We start from the raw sequence: 19,848 nt of genomic DNA on the forward strand, positions 1-19,848 counted from the left end.
TTTCTCCATGTACACAGTGATCTGTTTTCACTTAAAAAACCAATAAATTGCATAAACTTGTACTGCACATCAACTGTTTACCAAACACATCTCATCGCTGTTTGCGTTAACAGTTTTGTGACAAAATACTATATTCTGCAGAATTTTTACTGCAGTTTCTTCCATTGCTGGCAGATTCCACAAGTGATATTTTAAAAGTAAGTTAAAGGTTCCCAACTCCCCCCAAAAAAATTACGATGTCTGTCAAAATCATTAGAATTCCAAATACAACAAAAATAAACAATTGAAACATTGCTTGACTGAAGGATTTTTATGAACAAGGTTGCCGGTGAAATTTTTATGTGCAGAGTATGGCAATTTTTATTAAGGTGGTTGAGATAATATGTGACTACCTCTAATTTTAAAATATTAATAGAGAAACATGAATTCTTATTGCATTTTAAGTAATTATTACTATCAAAATCTTACTCATATTGTTCAAGTTTTTACAAGTAAATGAAGTCCAACTCCGCTTCACATTGAAAAGTTATAAAAATATGGGATGTACATGCACAGATACTGTTCTTTTAAAAACACTCAAATTATTTCTTTTTACTGTAGTAATTATTAGCTTTGCTTTCTTCTCAGTTATATATATATACACCATTTTCAATGATAAACTTATATTCACAGCTAAATCAGACATAAGTTAGTCAATATTTTGTTACTTTTAACATACTTAAACATAAGCATTAACTTTTTATATATTTTCTTTTAAATATATGTATTGCATGTTTTTATTGATACCAAATACGCTACAACTTAGACAGCAGAATTACGAGGTTTTTTCGTATTCTTATTCAAGATATTTGACTATTCAACTTTGATATCTCTTGAAAAATCAAGCTTAGGAAATATATTCATTATCCTTATAAATATTTATTTCTGCATGTTTTCCCATAGCTTGTTAATTATGATTTGTTATATATGAATGAATGATAGCTGTAATAGTAAAAATTAAAGTGTTATTTTAATTTTCAGGATTTTAATGATACTAGTACACAAGAAAGAAGTGCAGAAGTTACCAGTCATTCTGAGGAGATGTTTGACATGAACGATTTTGAAGACACTGAAGAGACACAGAGAGAACTATGTCATACACAAACACTACCACAGCTAAAAAGACACACATCAAACACTACAACTTCAAACAAAAAACAGAAACACGATCACATTTACACAGCAGCCACAACAACACTGGAAGAAATTTCTACAATATTAAAATCAAAAAACACTACTCCAAATACATTTACACAGTTCGGTTCCTTTGTTGGTTCCGAACTAAGTCTAATCCGTGACCCTCAACTCCTCACAGACACAAAATATAAAATATACTACAAGAGCGGAAGGTTGAAATGGTTGCAAACTTCAGCTTCCGCTGCAAGCCGCGAATAACGCGCGATTCATATATTGTTATCCGGCTGTTGCCATATTCTAAAGATTAGCAGAACAATTATTATATTGAAGTCCGTAATAGGATTATAAACATTAATATCATTATGGATGGGAAAGTTGTTACTATTGAACTGCTCCTCGTAACTGTCTGCAAATACATTAGCAATTTGGTCCGGGCTATGGATTAGTTTGTTATTCATGAAAAATCATGGGTCGAATATTATTTTCACCTTTTCTAAGCACTTTTGCAAATTCTCCATATCAAGTGACCCGTGGGAGAAAGACTGTTCACAAATTTATTCCGCGCTTCGTCTCGTTACTCCGTCATGGTACACTGAGGTCAAGGTACTATTGCTATGGTTTAACCTTCTTCTACCTCACGGATGTTGTGTTTGTTGAGCGACATTCCTACGCCTGTTTTTGTCTCTGAGTTTTATTCTGATGTAATGCGGGAGAGTGAGATCTGTCTTTGCGAATTGGCAGCTATTCATTATAACGCGGATGCTCTTGTTTATATAAATTATTATGCTATTATGCAGATTAATTGCATTATTGATGCTATTATTTAAAGGAGAAGAAGCCGAACTGTCCCAATGATTGCAACTGTCAAAGCAGCAAATGTATAGGTGAAAGACTTTTGTCGGCAAGAAACAAACATGCTGATGAGTTAAAAAAGGAAGCATATTATAAGCGAAAAGCGGATTGCTCCTTAAAATTGTATACGTTAGCCGTGGCAGAAGAACAAAGACGTAAATTGGTTTTGGCAATCGAACAGGCTGGCGCATGCGCAATCGATTAATCCAGATTAATTTTGTGATTGTCTAGTGATATGATTGAAAATGTCAAATAACCGAATTAAAAGGAGAAAAGTACGACATTTGGTAAAGTGTCAGTCTCCGATGCGACAAGTAGCGGTTTTTACACAAGTATTTTAAAATTTAAGTATTGCTAGTAAAATAAATAATGGAATCAATTAAAAATAACGAGGAGCTCAATTTAAAATAATTCAAAGCTTAAATATTCAAAATAACAATGGATTAAATAATTTTAAACAATAAAGTAGGAATAATGATTGATTAAATAATTAAATATTTGCAAGAAAAAACACGCAGATGGGTTAAAATAGGAAGGATATTATTAGCGAGAAGCGGATTCGTCCTTAAGATTGTATACGTTCGATGTGGCAGAAATACAAATACATGAAACGGTTTGGGCCCATCGGAACCTACGAGATACATACTGTTATATGGAGTCGTTGGTCGGAACAAGCCATATTCTCCTAGATGCAATGCAGAGTCTCGAACAATGAAGAGATCAGAGAGACTGGTTGCTATGCAATAAACGTGACTTCCGCGCGGAATTCCACTTCATTCTCCGTCGACGGAATTTCAAAGGGTGAGACTCGCTCTCCCGTCTGCTGTCGAGTAGGAAGAGAATCCCGACTTGTTTTCCGATATCCACTGGTGTCCAGACTAGACCCCTAGTTCCATACTTACCATAGATTTCTGTCTGAATTGCATTGTGACTCTAGATAGGAAGCGTGTAGTGTCATTTTGAGTAAATAGTCTTCCTGAGAAGCTAATTACTGTATGTAAGGTAAAAGCGTTAGAAATGATACGTCCTGTGGACCCCCACATACGTATACGTACGTGGGTGCTAGTTCGGGGTCACGGCTAATTACAAGCTATTTATCTTCACTCACAACAGCTATGGTGGAAAAGAAGACAGAAAACTATTATTTAAACAAAACATTTCTCATAATTTACCGAATAAAAGTAGTATTTGCAAATCACAGGGAGAAAAAATAATTATTTTAAATGAAGATTTTCTAAAACTGGAATTCGCTCATACTTTTAATTTGAGAAATTACTCACTGTTTTACATTGATATCTTTATGGCATATAAAATACATGTCTAATGCAAATTTGTATCTATTTGTGTCCTTGAAGCTAAATTCATTATCCTAAACAAATGAACTTTAATTTGATTTTCATTTAATTTACTAATATAATTTATTTCGTAACTTAGGATTATTATTATACATCGCTTACAGAACGAAATCAACGCCGTATAGTTCTCTTTATTACAGTCTACCTTTACATTATCCTAAAGGCCCGTCTACACGTACCGATTTTATCGGCCGACTTTCTCGCAGAGGAACAATTTTCAGGATGTGCGCATGCGCTAAAAATCTGTCATGTTCTCTGCGACGATTTCAGAGCTAGTGTTCACCGCTCACTAGCCGACGATAAAATCGGCGACTCTAGCCAATTAGATTGCTTCCAGAGATCACGTGCTTTTCTCTCTCATTTTGGAAACATGGCGCTTTTTCGTTGGAGCGAAAATCAAATTTTTGAATTGATTGATTTTTATAGAGACCATGCTGTGTTGTGGAACACAAATAACATAAATTATAAAAATAAAAAGTTAAAGGATTCCCTTATTTTGGTAAGTTATCTTCCCGTTACTTTATCATCAAATATTTTTTTATTCGTGATGAAAATTATTTTATGTTGGTTAAACAAATTACAGCTCAATTTAATACAATATTGCTCAATTTTATTAGCTGATTAACTGATATAGCAATATGATTACAGTTTTCAGAACTGTATTAGTTATTAAACTATACCGATAGTATTTTTTAATATTCAGTATGATATGCTATTTTAAGATTTTGCATATTTATATTTCTTATTTGAAATTTTTGTATTGAAATTACACTATTCCTTTCTACTATAGTAATCTTTATTCTGTATTAGTACTTTTTACTCATATTGTTGCGGTTTTCATAACATTATTGTCTATTTATTTAATAGTAAAGATTATCATTTAAAGCACAGTAGTTATTTACTTTTTCTGAAGCATGGTTATTTTAACATTTCAGGACTTAAGCACACAAATATGCGTTCCAGAAAATGAAATTTAAAAAAAAAAAATGGAGTAACCTGCGTACTCAATTTACAAAGGAGAAACATAAAGAGAAAAAAAAATTATACATCTGGTGCAAGCACTGCCATGCAGTACAAATCGGCATGGCAGTTTTACACATCGTTACAATTTTTAAGTGATGTCCTGTCCTTAAGGAATACTGTGACTTCTTTGGTAAGTGATTACTTTTTAAATTTATATAATTTTTCTTATAAAGTAAATAATTTCCCTTTACTATTTGAAAATTTATAGAATTGTTTTTAATATAGGCAAAACTTTTAACAGTTTTTGTGATAAATAAAATAATATTGTTATACATACTTAGCTGTGTAAATTATATTAGCCAAATCTTCAAGCTCATGCAGCAGATGGGTCATCTGCAAAAGTTCACACTCACAGCAATTTCTATATAACTTCAGTACAAAAGTATTATTTTATTTATCCTTTTACAACTATGTGTGCTATTTAATTTCTTAAGTGAAATCTTTATATTTAAAGACTATTCTTAAGCTCATTTACTTAAAAATAATCCCATTTCCCATTAAAGTATAGGTGCAATACCCATTAAAGTATAGGTAAAAGTGGATAGGACCAGGGCTTAATTTCTAAAATCAGAAGTGTCACAGTTAGTAGAAGTTATATTTTGAATTTATATGAAGACCTAATCTTTTTTCCAATGAATGATATTCTATTGATAATTTCCAAAATAGCTGAGCAGTAAAACTGCTAAATAACTGGTAATTTGACCAGTGTTCGAATGCCAGCAAATAAGCTGACTGTAAGGTTGGTTTTTGTTTTTTCCTATGCAGAACATGGATACGAGCCATTTTTCCCTAAAAATTCTTCTATGAAGCATCCCTCTCTATAGGCAGATAGTCCTTGAATTGCATTGTCTTAATCAATTAGTCTAACATCCAGAAAAGCATATGTAATTTATTTTGAAATGAGAGTTAAGGTACTTAAATTTCTCTTCGTAACTCTATTTTGCTACTCATGTATTAACACAACCACCTTGTCACATATTTAGTGGTCTTTATAAATGTAAAGGTAAAAATTACTTACTGGTACAAGTTAGTGGTTTTTATGACTTTTTTTTTAAAAAAAATACCATTCCCAAATATCTGATAGTAAGTCAGCAAAGTATTATCGACCCTACCGAAAAAAGCCGAAAAATCTTAACATGAATTTTAATTATTAAGTAAAAATTATATCATACATTAAAAAATAGGATCTTACATGTTATCACAAGCACTTTAGTACAAGCTCTTTTAAATTTCCAGAATGTGCTAAAATCTGTCGACCATGAGCATAACAATACTTTAGGCAACCATGCTCATAAACATTCCTTCAGTCAAGCAACATTACCCTCATTCTTTTTCATTTATAAAAATTTGCCAAACTTGAGGTGATTACGCTAATATGTTAAGTACTAAAAAATAAAACACTTATGAATTTGCAAAATACTTCTCTAACTTTTAGCGTTATTCTTTTCTCCATGTACACAGTGATCTGTTTTCACTTAAAAAACCAATAAATTGCATAAACTTGTACTGCACATCAACTGTTTACCAAACACATCTCATCGCTGTTTGCGTTAACAGTTTTGTGACAAAATACTATATTCTGCAGAATTTTTACTGCAGTTTCTTCCATTGCTGGCAGATTCCACAAGTGATATTTTAAAAGTAAGTTAAAGGTTCCCAACTCCCCCCAAAAAAATTACGATGTCTGTCAAAATCATTAGAATTCCAAATACAACAAAAATAAACAATTGAAACATTGCTTGACTGAAGGATTTTTATGAACAAGGTTGCCGGTGAAATTTTTATGTGCAGAGTATGGCAATTTTTATTAAGGTGGTTGAGATAATATGTGACTACCTCTAATTTTAAAATATTAATAGAGAAACATGAATTCTTATTGCATTTTAAGTAATTATTACTATCAAAATCTTACTCATATTGTTCAAGTTTTTACAAGTAAATGAAGTCCAACTCCGCTTCACATTGAAAAGTTATAAAAATATGGGATGTACATGCACAGATACTGTTCTTTTAAAAACACTCAAATTATTTCTTTTTACTGTAGTAATTATTAGCTTTGCTTTCTTCTCAGTTATATATATATACACCATTTTCAATGATAAACTTATATTCACAGCTAAATCAGACATAAGTTAGTCAATATTTTGTTACTTTTAACATACTTAAACATAAGCATTAACTTTTTATATATTTTCTTTTAAATATATGTATTGCATGTTTTTATTGATACCAAATACGCTACAACTTAGACAGCAGAATTACGAGGTTTTTTCGTATTCTTATTCAAGATATTTGACTATTCAACTTTGATATCTCTTGAAAAATCAAGCTTAGGAAATATATTCATTATCCTTATAAATATTTATTTCTGCATGTTTTCCCATAGCTTGTTAATTATGATTTGTTATATATGAATGAATGATAGCTGTAATAGTAAAAATTAAAGTGTTATTTTAATTTTCAGGATTTTAATGATACTAGTACACAAGAAAGAAGTGCAGAAGTTACCAGTCATTCTGAGGAGATGTTTGACATGAACGATTTTGAAGACACTGAAGAGACACAGAGAGAACTATGTCATACACAAACACTACCACAGCTAAAAAGACACACATCAAACACTACAACTTCAAACAAAAAACAGAAACACGATCACATTTACACAGCAGCCACAACAACACTGGAAGAAATTTCTACAATATTAAAATCAAAAACACTACTCCAAATACATTTACACAGTTCGGTTCCTTTGTTGGTTCCGAACTAAGTCTAATCCGTGACCCTCAACTCCTCACAGACACAAAATATAAAATATACTACAAGAGCGGAAGGTTGAAATGGTTGCAAACTTCAGCTTCCGCTGCAAGCCGCGAATAACGCGCGATTCATATATTGTTATCCGGCTGTTGCCATATTCTAAAGATTAGCAGAACAATTATTATTATTGAAGTCCGTAATAGGATTATAAACATTAATATCATTATGGATGGGAAAGTTGTTACTATTGAACTGCTCCTCGTAACTGTCTGCAAATACATTAGCAATTTGGTCCGGGCTATGGATTAGTTTGTTATTCATGAAAAATCATGGGTCGAATATTATTTTCACCTTTTCTAAGCACTTTTGCAAATTCTCCATATCAAGTGACCCGTGGGAGAAAGGACTGTTCACAAATTTATTCCGCGCTTCGTCTCGTTACTCCGTCATGGTACACTGAGGTCAAGGTACTATTGCTATGGTTTAACCTTCTTCTACCTCACGGATCTTGTGTTTGTTGAGCGACATTCCTACGCCTGTTTTTGTCTCTGAGTTTTATTCTGATGTAATGCGGGAGAGTGAGATCTGTCTTTGCGAATTGGCAGCTATTCATTATAACGCGGATGCTCTTGTTTATATAAATTATTATGCTATTATGCAGATTAATTGCATTATTGATGCTATTATTTAAAGGAGAAGAAGCCGAACTGTCCCAATGATTGCAACTGTCAAAGCAGCAAATGTATAGGTGAAAGACTTTTGTCGGCAAGAAACAAACATGCTGATGAGTTAAAAAAGGAAGCATATTATAAGCGAAAAGCGGATTGCTCCTTAAAATTGTATACGTTAGCCGTGGCAGAAGAACAAAGACGTAAATTGGTTTTGGCAATCGGAACAGGCTGGCGCATGCGCAATCGATTAATCCAGATTAATTTTGTGATTGTCTAGTGATATGATTGAAAATGTCAAATAACCGAATTAAAAGGAGAAAAGTACGACATTTGGTAAAGTGTCAGTCTCCGATGCGACAAGTAGCGGTTTTTACACAAGTATTTTAAAATTTAAGTATTGCTAGTAAAATAAATAATGGAATCAATTAAAAATAACGAGGAGCTCAATTTAAAATAATTCAAAGCTTAAATATTCAAAATAACAATGGATTAAATAATTTTAAACAATAAAGTAGGAATAATGATTGATTAAATAATTAAATATTTGCAAGAAAAAACACGCAGATGGGTTAAAATAGAAAGGATATTATTAGCGAGAAGCGGATTCGTCCTTAAGATTGTATACGTTCGATGTGGCAGAAATACAAATACATGAAACGGTTTGGGCCCATCGGAACCTACGAGATACATACTGTTATATGGAGTCGTTGGTCGGAACAAGCCATATTCTCCTAGATGCAATGCAGAGTCTCGAACAATGAAGAGATCAGAGAGACTGGTTGCTATGCAATAAACGTGACTTCCGCGCGGAATTTCCACTTCATTCTCCGTCGACGGAATTTCAAAGGGTGAGACTCGCTCTCCCGTCTGCTGTCGAGTAGGAAGAGAATCCCGACTTGTTTTCCGATATCCACTGGTGTCCAGACTAGACCCCTAGTTCCATACTTACCATAGATTTCTGTCTGAATTGCATTGTGACTCTAGATAGGAAGCGTGTAGTGTCATTTTGAGTAAATAGTCTTCCCTGAGAAGCTAATTACTGTATGTAAGGTAAAAGCGTTAGAAATGATACGTCCTGTGGACCCCCACATACGTATACGTACGTGGGTGCTAGTTCGGGGTCACGGCTAATTACAAGCTATTTATCTTCACTCACAACAGCTATGGTGGAAAAGAAGACAGAAAACTATTATTTAAACAAAACATTTCTCATAATTTACCGAATAAAAGTAGTATTTGCAAATCACAGGGAGAAAAAATAATTATTTTAAATGAAGATTTTCTAAAACTGGAATTCGCTCATACTTTTAATTTGAGAAATTACTCACTGTTTTACATTGATATCTTTATGGCATATAAAATACATGTCTAATGCAAATTTGTATCTATTTGTGTCCTTGAAGCTAAATTCATTATCCTAAACAAATGAACTTTAATTTGATTTTCATTTAATTTACTAATATAATTTATTTCGTAACTTAGGATTATTATTATACATCGCTTACAGAACGAAATCAACGCCGTATAGTTCTCTTTATTACAGTCTACCTTTACATTATCCTAAAGGCCCGTCTACACGTACCGATTTTATCGGCCGACTTTCTCGCAGAGGAACAATTTTCAGGATGTGCGCATGCGCTAAAAATCTGTCATGTTCTCTGCGACGATTTCAGAGCTAGTGTTCACCGCTCACTAGCCGACGATAAAATCGGCGACTCTAGCCAATTAGATTGCTTCCAGAGATCACGTGCTTTTCTCTCTCATTTTGGAAACATGGCGCTTTTTCGTTGGAGCGAAAATCAAATTTTTGAATTGATTGATTTTTATAGAGACCATGCTGTGTTGTGGGACACAAATAACATAAATTATAAAAATAAAAAGTTAAAGGATTCCCTTATTTTGGTAAGTTATCTTCCCGTTACTTTATCATCAAATATTTTTTTATTCGTGATGAAAATTATTTTATGTTGGTTAAACAAATTACAGCTCAATTTAATACAATATTGCTCAATTTTATTAGCTGATTAACTGATATAGCAATATGATTACAGTTTTCAGAACTGTATTAGTTATTAAACTATACCGATAGTATTTTTTAATATTCAGTATGATATGCTATTTTAAGATTTTGCATATTTATATTTCTTATTTGAAATTTTTGTATTGAAATTACACTATTCCTTTCTACTATAGTAATCTTTATTCTGTATTAGTACTTTTTACTCATATTGTTGCGGTTTTCATAACATTATTGTCTATTTATTTAATAGTAAAGATTATCATTTAAAGCACAGTAGTTATTTACTTTTTCTGAAGCATGGTTATTTTAACATTTCAGGACTTAAGCACACAAATATGCGTTCCAGAAAATGAAATTTAAAAAAAAAAAATGGAGTAACCTGCGTACTCAATTTACAAAGGAGAAACATAAAGAGAAAAAAAAATTATACATCTGGTGCAAGCACTGCCATGCAGTACAAATCGGCATGGCAGTTTTACACATCGTTACAATTTTTAAGTGATGTCCTGTCCTTAAGGAATACTGTGACTTCTTTGGTAAGTGATTACTTTTTAAATTTATATAATTTTTCTTATAAAGTAAATAATTTCCCTTTACTATTTGAAAATTTATAGAATTGTTTTTAATATAGGCAAAACTTTTAACAGTTTTTGTGATAAATAAAATAATATTGTTATACATACTTAGCTGTGTAAATTATATTAGCCAAATCTTCAAGCTCATGCAGCAGATGGGTCATCTGCAAAAGTTCACACTCACAGCAATTTCTATATAACTTCAGTACAAAAGTATTATTTTATTTATCCTTTTACAACTATGTGTGCTATTTAATTTCTTAAGTGAAATCTTTATATTTAAAGACTATTCTTAAGCTCATTTACTTAAAAATAATCCCATTTCCCATTAAAGTATAGGTGCAATACCCATTAAAGTATAGGTAAAAGTGGATAGGACCAGGGCTTAATTTCTAAAATCAGAAGTGTCACAGTTAGTAGAAGTTATATTTTGAATTTATATGAAGACCTAATCTTTTTTCCAATGAATGATATTCTATTGATAATTTCCAAAATAGCTGAGCAGTAAAACTGCTAAATAACTGGTAATTTGACCAGTGTTCGAATGCCAGCAAATAAGCTGACTGTAAGGTTGGTTTTTGTTTTTTCCTATGCAGAACATGGATACGAGCCATTTTTCCCTAAAAATTCTTCTATGAAGCATCCCTCTCTATAGGCAGATAGTCCTTGAATTGCATTGTCTTAATCAATTAGTCTAACATCCAGAAAAGCATATGTAATTTATTTTGAAATGAGAGTTAAGGTACTTAAATTTCTCTTCGTAACTCTATTTTGCTACTCATGTATTAACACAACCACCTTGTCACATATTTAGTGGTCTTTATAAATGTAAAGGTAAAAATTACTTACTGGTACAAGTTAGTGGTTTTTATGACTTTTTTTTTTAAAAAAAATACCATTCCCAAATATCTGATAGTAAGTCAGCAAAGTATTATCGACCTACCGAAAAAAGCCGAAAAATCTTAACATGAATTTTAATTATTAAGTAAAAATTATATCATACATTAAAAAATAGGATCTTACATGTTATCACAAGCACTTTAGTACAAGCTCTTTTAAATTTCCAGAATGTGCTAAAATCTGTCGACCATGAGCATAACAATACTTTAGGCAACCATGCTCATAAACATTCCTTCAGTCAAGCAACATTACCCTCATTCTTTTTCATTTATAAAAATTTGCCAAACTTGAGGTGATTACGCTAATATGTTAAGTACTAAAAAATAAAACACTTATGAATTTGCAAAATACTTCTCTAACTTTTAGCGTTATTCTTTTCTCCATGTACACAGTGATCTGTTTTCACTTAAAAAACCAATAAATTGCATAAACTTGTACTGCACATCAACTGTTTACCAAACACATCTCATCGCTGTTTGCGTTAACAGTTTTGTGACAAAATACTATATTCTGCAGAATTTTTACTGCAGTTTCTTCCATTGCTGGCAGATTCCACAAGTGATATTTTAAAAGTAAGTTAAAGGTTCCCAACTCCCCCCAAAAAAATTACGATGTCTGTCAAAATCATTAGAATTCCAAATACAACAAAAATAAACAATTGAAACATTGCTTGACTGAAGGATTTTTATGAACAAGGTTGCCGGTGAAATTTTTATGTGCAGAGTATGGCAATTTTTATTAAGGTGGTTGAGATAATATGTGACTACCTCTAATTTTAAAATATTAATAGAGAAACATGAATTCTTATTGCATTTTAAGTAATTATTACTATCAAAATCTTACTCATATTGTTCAAGTTTTTACAAGTAAATGAAGTCCAACTCCGCTTCACATTGAAAAGTTATAAAAATATGGGATGTACATGCACAGATACTGTTCTTTTAAAAACACTCAAATTATTTCTTTTTACTGTAGTAATTATTAGCTTTGCTTTCTTCTCAGTTATATATATATACACCATTTTCAATGATAAACTTATATTCACAGCTAAATCAGACATAAGTTAGTCAATATTTTGTTACTTTTAACATACTTAAACATAAGCATTAACTTTTTATATATTTTCTTTTAAATATATGTATTGCATGTTTTTATTGATACCAAATACGCTACAACTTAGACAGCAGAATTACGAGGTTTTTTAGTATTCTTATTCAAGATATTTGACTATTCAACTTTGATATCTCTTGAAAAATCAAGCTTAGGAAATATATTCATTATCCTTATAAATATTTATTTCTGCATGTTTTCCCATAGCTTGTTAATTATGATTTGTTATATATGAATGAATGATAGCTGTAATAGTAAAAATTAAAGTGTTATTTTAATTTTCAGGATTTTAATGATACTAGTACACAAGAAAGAAGTGCAGAAGTTACCAGTCATTCTGAGGAGATGTTTGACATGAACGATTTTGAAGACACTGAAGAGACACAGAGAGAACTATGTCATACACAAACACTACCACAGCTAAAAAGACACACATCAAACACTACAACTTCAAACAAAAAACAGAAACACGATCACATTTACACAGCAGCCACAACAACACTGGAAGAAATTTCTACAATATTAAAATCAAAAAACACTACTCCAAATACATTTACACAGTTCGGTTCCTTTGTTGGTTCCGAACTAAGTCTAATCCGTGACCCTCAACTCCTCACAGACACAAAATATAAAATATACTACAAGAGCGGAAGGTTGAAATGGTTGCAAACTTCAGCTTCCGCTGCAAGCCGCGAATAACGCGCGATTCATATATTGTTATCCGGCTGTTGCCATATTCTAAAGATTAGCAGAACAATTATTATTATTGAAGTCCGTAATAGGATTATAAACATTAATATCATTATGGATGGGAAAGTTGTTACTATTGAACTGCTCCTCGTAACTGTCTGCAAATACATTAGCAATTTGGTCCGGGCTATGGATTAGTTTGTTATTCATGAAAAATCATGGGTCGAATATTATTTTCACCTTTTCTAAGCACTTTTGCAAATTCTCCATATCAAGTGACCCGTGGGAGAAAGACTGTTCACAAATTTATTCCGCGCTTCGTCTCGTTACTCCGTCATGGTACACTGAGGTCAAGGTACTATTGCTATGGTTTAACCTTCTTCTACCTCACGGATCTTGTGTTTGTTGAGCGACATTCCTACGCCTGTTTTTGTCTCTGAGTTTTATTCTGATGTAATGCGGGAGAGTGAGATCTGTCTTTGCGAATTGGCAGCTATTCATTATAACGCGGATGCTCTTGTTTATATAAATTATTATGCTATTATGCAGATTAATTGCATTATTGATGCTATTATTTAAAGGAGAAGAAGCCGAACTGTCCCAATGATTGCAACTGTCAAAGCAGCAAATGTATAGGTGAAAGACTTTTGTCGGCAAGAAACAAACATGCTGATGAGTTAAAAAAGGAAGCATATTATAAGCGAAAAGCGGATTGCTCCTTAAAATTGTATACGTTAGCCGTGGCAGAAGAACAAAGACGTAAATTGGTTTTGGCAATCGGAACAGGCTGGCGCATGCGCAATCGATTAATCCAGATTAATTTTGTGATTGTCTAGTGATATGATTGAAAATGTCAAATAACCGAATTAAAAGGAGAAAAGTACGACATTTGGTAAAGTGTCAGTCTCCGATGCGACAAGTAGCGGTTTTTACACAAGTATTTTAAAATTTAAGTATTGCTAGTAAAATAAATAATGGAATCAATTAAAAATAACGAGGAGCTCAATTTAAAATAATTCAAAGCTTAAATATTCAAAATAACAATGGATTAAATAATTTTAAACAATAAAGTAGGAATAATGATTGATTAAATAATTAAATATTTGCAAGAAAAAACACGCAGATGGGTTAAAATAGAAAGGATATTATTAGCGAGAAGCGGATTCGTCCTTAAGATTGTATACGTTCGATGTGGCAGAAATACAAATACATGAAACGGTTTGGGCCCATCGGAACCTACGAGATACATACTGTTATATGGAGTCGTTGGTCGGAACAAGCCATATTCTCCTAGATGCAATGCAGAGTCTCGAACAATGAAGAGATCAGAGAGACTGGTTGCTATGCAATAAACGTGACTTCCGCGCGGAATTTCCACTTCATTCTCCGTCGACGGAATTTCAAAGGGTGAGACTCGCTCTCCCGTCTGCTGTCGAGTAGGAAGAGAATCCCGACTTGTTTTCCGATATCCACTGGTGTCCAGACTAGACCCCTAGTTCCATACTTACCATAGATTTCTGTCTGAATTGCATTGTGACTCTAGATAGGAAGCGTGTAGTGTCATTTTGAGTAAATAGTCTTCCCTGAGAAGCTAATTACTGTATGTAAGGTAAAAGCGTTAGAAATGATACGTCCTGTGGACCCCCACATACGTATACGTACGTGGGTGCTAGTTCGGGGTCACGGCTAATTACAAGCTATTTATCTTCACTCACAACAGCTATGGTGGAAAAGAAGACAGAAAACTATTATTTAAACAAAACATTTCTCATAATTTACCGAATAAAAGTAGTATTTGCAAATCACAGGGAGAAAAAATAATTATTTTAAATGAAGATTTTCTAAAACTGGAATTCGCTCATACTTTTAATTTGAGAAATTACTCACTGTTTTACATTGATATCTTTATGGCATATAAAATACATGTCTAATGCAAATTTGTATCTATTTGTGTCCTTGAAGCTAAATTCATTATCCTAAACAAATGAACTTTAATTTGATTTTCATTTAATTTACTAATATAATTTATTTCGTAACTTAGGATTATTATTATACATCGCTTACAGAACGAAATCAACGCCGTATAGTTCTCTTTATTACAGTCTACCTTTACATTATCCTAAAGGCCCGTCTACACGTACCGATTTTATCGGCCGACTTTCTCGCAGAGGAACAATTTTCAGGATGTGCGCATGCGCTAAAAATCTGTCATGTTCTCTGCGACGATTTCAGAGCTAGTGTTCACCGCTCACTAGCCGACGATAAAATCGGCGACTCTAGCCAATTAGATTGCTTCCAGAGATCACGTGCTTTTCTCTCTCATTTTGGAAACATGGCGCTTTTTCGTTGGAGCGAAAATCAAATTTTTGAATTGATTGATTTTTATAGAGACCATGCTGTGTTGTGGGACACAAATAACATAAATTATAAAAATAAAAAGTTAAAGGATTCCCTTATTTTGGTAAGTTATCTTCCCGTTACTTTATCATCAAATATTTTTTTATTCGTGATGAAAATTATTTTATGTTGGTTAAACAAATTACAGCTCAATTTAATACAATATTGCTCAATTTTATTAGCTGATTAACTGATATAGCAATATGATTACAGTTTTCAGAACTGTATTAGTTATTAAACTATACCGATAGTATTTTTTAATATTCAGTATGATATGCTATTTTAAGATTTTGCATATTTATATTTCTTATTTGAAATTTTTGTATTGAAATTACACTATTCCTTTCTACTATAGTAATCTTTATTCTGTATTAGTACTTTTTACTCATATTGTTGCGGTTTTCATAACATTATTGTCTATTTATTTAATAGTAAAGATTATCATTTAAAGCACAGTAGTTATTTACTTTTTCTGAAGCATGGTTATTTTAACATTTCAGGACTTAAGCACACAAATATGCGTTCCAGAAAATGAAATTTAAAAAAAAAAAATGGAGTAACCTGCGTACTCAATTTACAAAGGAGAAACATAAAGAGAAAAAAAAATTATACATCTGGTGCAAGCACTGCCATGCAGTACAAATCGGCATGGCAGTTTTACACATCGTTACAATTTTTAAGTGATGTCCTGTCCTTAAGGAATACTGTGACTTCTTTGGTAAGTGATTACTTTTTAAATTTATATAATTTTTCTTATAAAGTAAATAATTTCCCTTTACTATTTGAAAATTTATAGAATTGTTTTTAATATAGGCAAAACTTTTAACAGTTTTTGTGATAAATAAAATAATATTGTTATACATACTTAGCTGTGTAAATTATATTAGCCAAATCTTCAAGCTCATGCAGCAGATGGGTCATCTGCAAAAGTTCACACTCACAGCAATTTCTATATAACTTCAGTACAAAAGTATTATTTTATTTATCCTTTTACAACTATGTGTGCTATTTAATTTCTTAAGTGAAATCTTTATATTTAAAGACTATTCTTAAGCTCATTTACTTAAAAATAATCCCATTTCCCATTAAAGTATAGGTGCAATACCCATTAAAGTATAGGTAAAAGTGGATAGGACCAGGGCTTAATTTCTAAAATCAGAAGTGTCACAGTTAGTAGAAGTTATATTTTGAATTTATATGAAGACCTAATCTTTTTTCCAATGAATGATATTCTATTGATAATTTCCAAAATAGCTGAGCAGTAAAACTGCTAAATAACTGGTAATTTGACCAGTGTTCGAATGCCAGCAAATAAGCTGACTGTAAGGTTGGTTTTTGTTTTTTCCTATGCAGAACATGGATACGAGCCATTTTTCCCTAAAAATTCTTCTATGAAGCATCCCTCTCTATAGGCAGATAGTCCTTGAATTGCATTGTCTTAATCAATTAGTCTAACATCCAGAAAAGCATATGTAATTTATTTTGAAATGAGAGTTAAGGTACTTAAATTTCTCTTCGTAACTCTATTTTGCTACTCATGTATTAACACAACCACCTTGTCACATATTTAGTGGTCTTTATAAATGTAAAGGTAAAAATTACTTACTGGTACAAGTTAGTGGTTTTTATGACTTTTTTTTTTAAAAAAAATACCATTCCCAAATATCTGATAGTAAGTCAGCAAAGTATTATCGACCTACCGAAAAAAGCCGAAAAATCTTAACATGAATTTTAATTATTAAGTAAAAATTATATCATACATTAAAAAATAGGATCTTACATGTTATCACAAGCACTTTAGTACAAGCTCTTTTAAATTTCCAGAATGTGCTAAAATCTGTCGACCATGAGCATAACAATACTTTAGGCAACCATGCTCATAAACATTCCTTCAGTCAAGCAACATTACCCTCATTCTTTTTCATTTATAAAAATTTGCCAAACTTGAGGTGATTACGCTAATATGTTAAGTACTAAAAAATAAAACACTTATGAATTTGCAAAATACTTCTCTAACTTTTAGCGTTATTCTTTTCTCCATGTACACAGTGATCTGTTTTCACTTAAAAAACCAATAAATTGCATAAACTTGTACTGCACATCAACTGTTTACCAAACACATCTCATCGCTGTTTGCGTTAACAGTTTTGTGACAAAATACTATATTCTGCAGAATTTTTACTGCAGTTTCTTCCATTGCTGGCAGATTCCACAAGTGATATTTTAAAAGTAAGTTAAAGGTTCCCAACTCCCCCAAAAAAAATTACGATGTCTGTCAAAATCATTAGAATTCCAAATACAACAAAAATAAACAATTGAAACATTGCTTGACTGAAGGATTTTTATGAACAAGGTTGCCGGTGAAATTTTTATGTGCAGAGTATGGCAATTTTTATTAAGGTGGTTGAGATAATATGTGACTACCTCTAATTTTAAAATATTAATAGAGAAACATGAATTCTTATTGCATTTTAAGTAATTATTACTATCAAAATCTTACTCATATTGTTCAAGTTTTTACAAGTAAATGAAGTCCAACTCCGCTTCACATTGAAAAGTTATAAAAATATGGGATGTACATGCACAGATACTGTTCTTTTAAAAACACTCAAATTATTTCTTTTTACTGTAGTAATTATTAGCTTTGCTTTCTTCTCAGTTATATATATATACACCATTTTCAATGATAAACTTATATTCACAGCTAAATCAGACATAAGTTAGTCAATATTTTGTTACTTTTAACATACTTAAACATAAGCATTAACTTTTTATATATTTTCTTTTAAATATATGTATTGCATGTTTTTATTGATACCAAATACGCTACAACTTAGACAGCAGAATTACGAGGTTTTTTAGTATTCTTATTCAAGATATTTGACTATTCAACTTTGATATCTCTTGAAAAATCAAGCTTAGGAAATATATTCATTATCCTTATAAATATTTATTTCTGCATGTTTTCCCATAGCTTGTTAATTATGATTTGTTATATATGAATGAATGATAGCTGTAATAGTAAAAATTAAAGTGTTATTTTAATTTTCAGGATTTTAATGATACTAGTACACAAGAAAGAAGTGCAGAAGTTACCAGTCATTCTGAGGAGATGTTTGACATGAACGATTTTGAAGACACTGAAGAGACACAGAGAGAACTATGTCATACACAAACACTACCACAGCTAAAAAGACACACATCAAACACTACAACTTCAAACAAAAAACAGAAACACGATCACATTTACACAGCAGCCACAACAACACTGGAAGAAATTTCTACAATATTAAAATCAAAAAACACTACTCCAAATACATTTACACAGTTCGGTTCCTTTGTTGGTTCCGAACTAAGTCTAATCCGTGACCCTCAACTCCTCACAGACACAAAATATAAAATATACTACAAGAGCGGAAGGTTGAAATGGTTGCAAACTTCAGCTTCCGCTGCAAGCCGCGAATAACGCGCGATTCATATATTGTTATCCGGCTGTTGCCATATTCTAAAGATTAGCAGAACAATTATTATTATTGAAGTCCGTAATAGGATTATAAACATTAATATCATTATGGATGGGAAAGTTGTTACTATTGAACTGCTCCTCGTAACTGTCTGCAAATACATTAGCAATTTGGTCCGGGCTATGGATTAGTTTGTTATTCATGAAAAATCATGGGTCGAATATTATTTTCACCTTTTCTAAGCACTTTTGCAAATTCTCCATATCAAGTGACCCGTGGGAGAAAGACTGTTCACAAATTTATTCCGCGCTTCGTCTCGTTACTCCGTCATGGTACACTGAGGTCAAGGTACTATTGCTATGGTTTAACCTTCTTCTACCTCACGGATCTTGTGTTTGTTGAGCGACATTCCTACGCCTGTTTTTGTCTCTGAGTTTTATTCTGATGTAATGCGGGAGAGTGAGATCTGTCTTTGCGAATTGGCAGCTATTCATTATAACGCGGATGCTCTTGTTTATATAAATTATTATGCTATTATGCAGATTAATTGCATTATTGATGCTATTATTTAAAGGAGAAGAAGCCGAACTGTCCCAATGATTGCAACTGTCAAAGCAGCAAATGTATAGGTGAAAGACTTTTGTCGGCAAGAAACAAACATGCTGATGAGTTAAAAAAGGAAGCATATTATAAGCGAAAAGCGGATTGCTCCTTAAAATTGTATACGTTAGCCGTGGCAGAAGAACAAAGACGTAAATTGGTTTTGGCAATCGGAACAGGCTGGCGCATGCGCAATCGATTAATCCAGATTAATTTTGTGATTGTCTAGTGATATGATTGAAAATGTCAAATAACCGA

General features: G+C 32.1%; 4 protein-coding genes across 4 annotated transcripts in view; all 4 read left to right on the top strand.

The window, feature by feature from the left end:
- The window catches only part of LOC146997507 (uncharacterized), a 10,063-nt gene extending 8,629 nt beyond the window's left edge, over positions 1-1,434 (top strand). Inside the window, exon 4 of the mRNA XM_085814327.1 lies at positions 1,021-1,434. Coding sequence (XP_085670453.1) covers positions 1,021-1,434 — 414 coding nt within the window. The remainder of the gene's footprint in view (positions 1-1,020) is intronic.
- Positions 1,435-4,449: 3,015 nt separating this feature from the next.
- LOC146997508 (uncharacterized) lies at positions 4,450-7,209 on the top strand. Its single transcript, XM_085814242.1, has 2 exons — positions 4,450-4,536; positions 6,871-7,209. Exons 1-2 carry the CDS (start codon positions 4,450-4,452, stop codon positions 7,171-7,173), a joined length of 390 nt encoding a protein of 129 aa, XP_085670368.1. The 3' UTR covers positions 7,174-7,209.
- A 3,094-nt stretch (positions 7,210-10,303) lies between these two features.
- On the top strand, positions 10,304-13,138 carry LOC146997509 (uncharacterized). Its single transcript, XM_085814328.1, has 2 exons — positions 10,304-10,390; positions 12,725-13,138. Exons 1-2 carry the CDS (start codon positions 10,304-10,306, stop codon positions 13,136-13,138), a joined length of 501 nt encoding a protein of 166 aa, XP_085670454.1.
- Positions 13,139-16,157: 3,019 nt separating this feature from the next.
- Positions 16,158-18,992, top strand: LOC146997510 (uncharacterized). Its single transcript, XM_085814329.1, has 2 exons — positions 16,158-16,244; positions 18,579-18,992. Exons 1-2 carry the CDS (start codon positions 16,158-16,160, stop codon positions 18,990-18,992), a joined length of 501 nt encoding a protein of 166 aa, XP_085670455.1.
- The last annotated feature ends 856 nt before the right edge of the window (positions 18,993-19,848 follow it).

The sequence above is a fragment of the Stegodyphus dumicola genome, chromosome 4 (genome assembly GCF_044657685.1).
Source record: "Stegodyphus dumicola isolate Sdum_Otavi_A_Nest chromosome 4, ASM4465768v1".
NCBI lineage: Eukaryota > Metazoa > Arthropoda > Arachnida > Araneae > Eresidae > Stegodyphus > Stegodyphus dumicola.

What these genes read in the sequence shown, in the direction of transcription:
- LOC146997510 (XM_085814329.1), top strand. Translation starts at nt 16,158, where the DNA reads ATGCAGTACAAATCGGCATGGCAGTTTTACACATCGTTACAATTTTTA. An exon ending in GGAATACTGTGACTTCTTTG is followed by an intron (nt 16,245 to 18,578) that starts GTAAGTGATTAC and finishes TTTAATTTTCAG; the next exon opens with GATTTTAATGATACTAGTAC.
- LOC146997508 (XM_085814242.1), top strand. Translation starts at nt 4,450, where the DNA reads ATGCAGTACAAATCGGCATGGCAGTTTTACACATCGTTACAATTTTTA. An exon ending in GGAATACTGTGACTTCTTTG is followed by an intron (nt 4,537 to 6,870) that starts GTAAGTGATTAC and finishes TTTAATTTTCAG; the next exon opens with GATTTTAATGATACTAGTAC.
- LOC146997509 (XM_085814328.1), top strand. Translation starts at nt 10,304, where the DNA reads ATGCAGTACAAATCGGCATGGCAGTTTTACACATCGTTACAATTTTTA. An exon ending in GGAATACTGTGACTTCTTTG is followed by an intron (nt 10,391 to 12,724) that starts GTAAGTGATTAC and finishes TTTAATTTTCAG; the next exon opens with GATTTTAATGATACTAGTAC.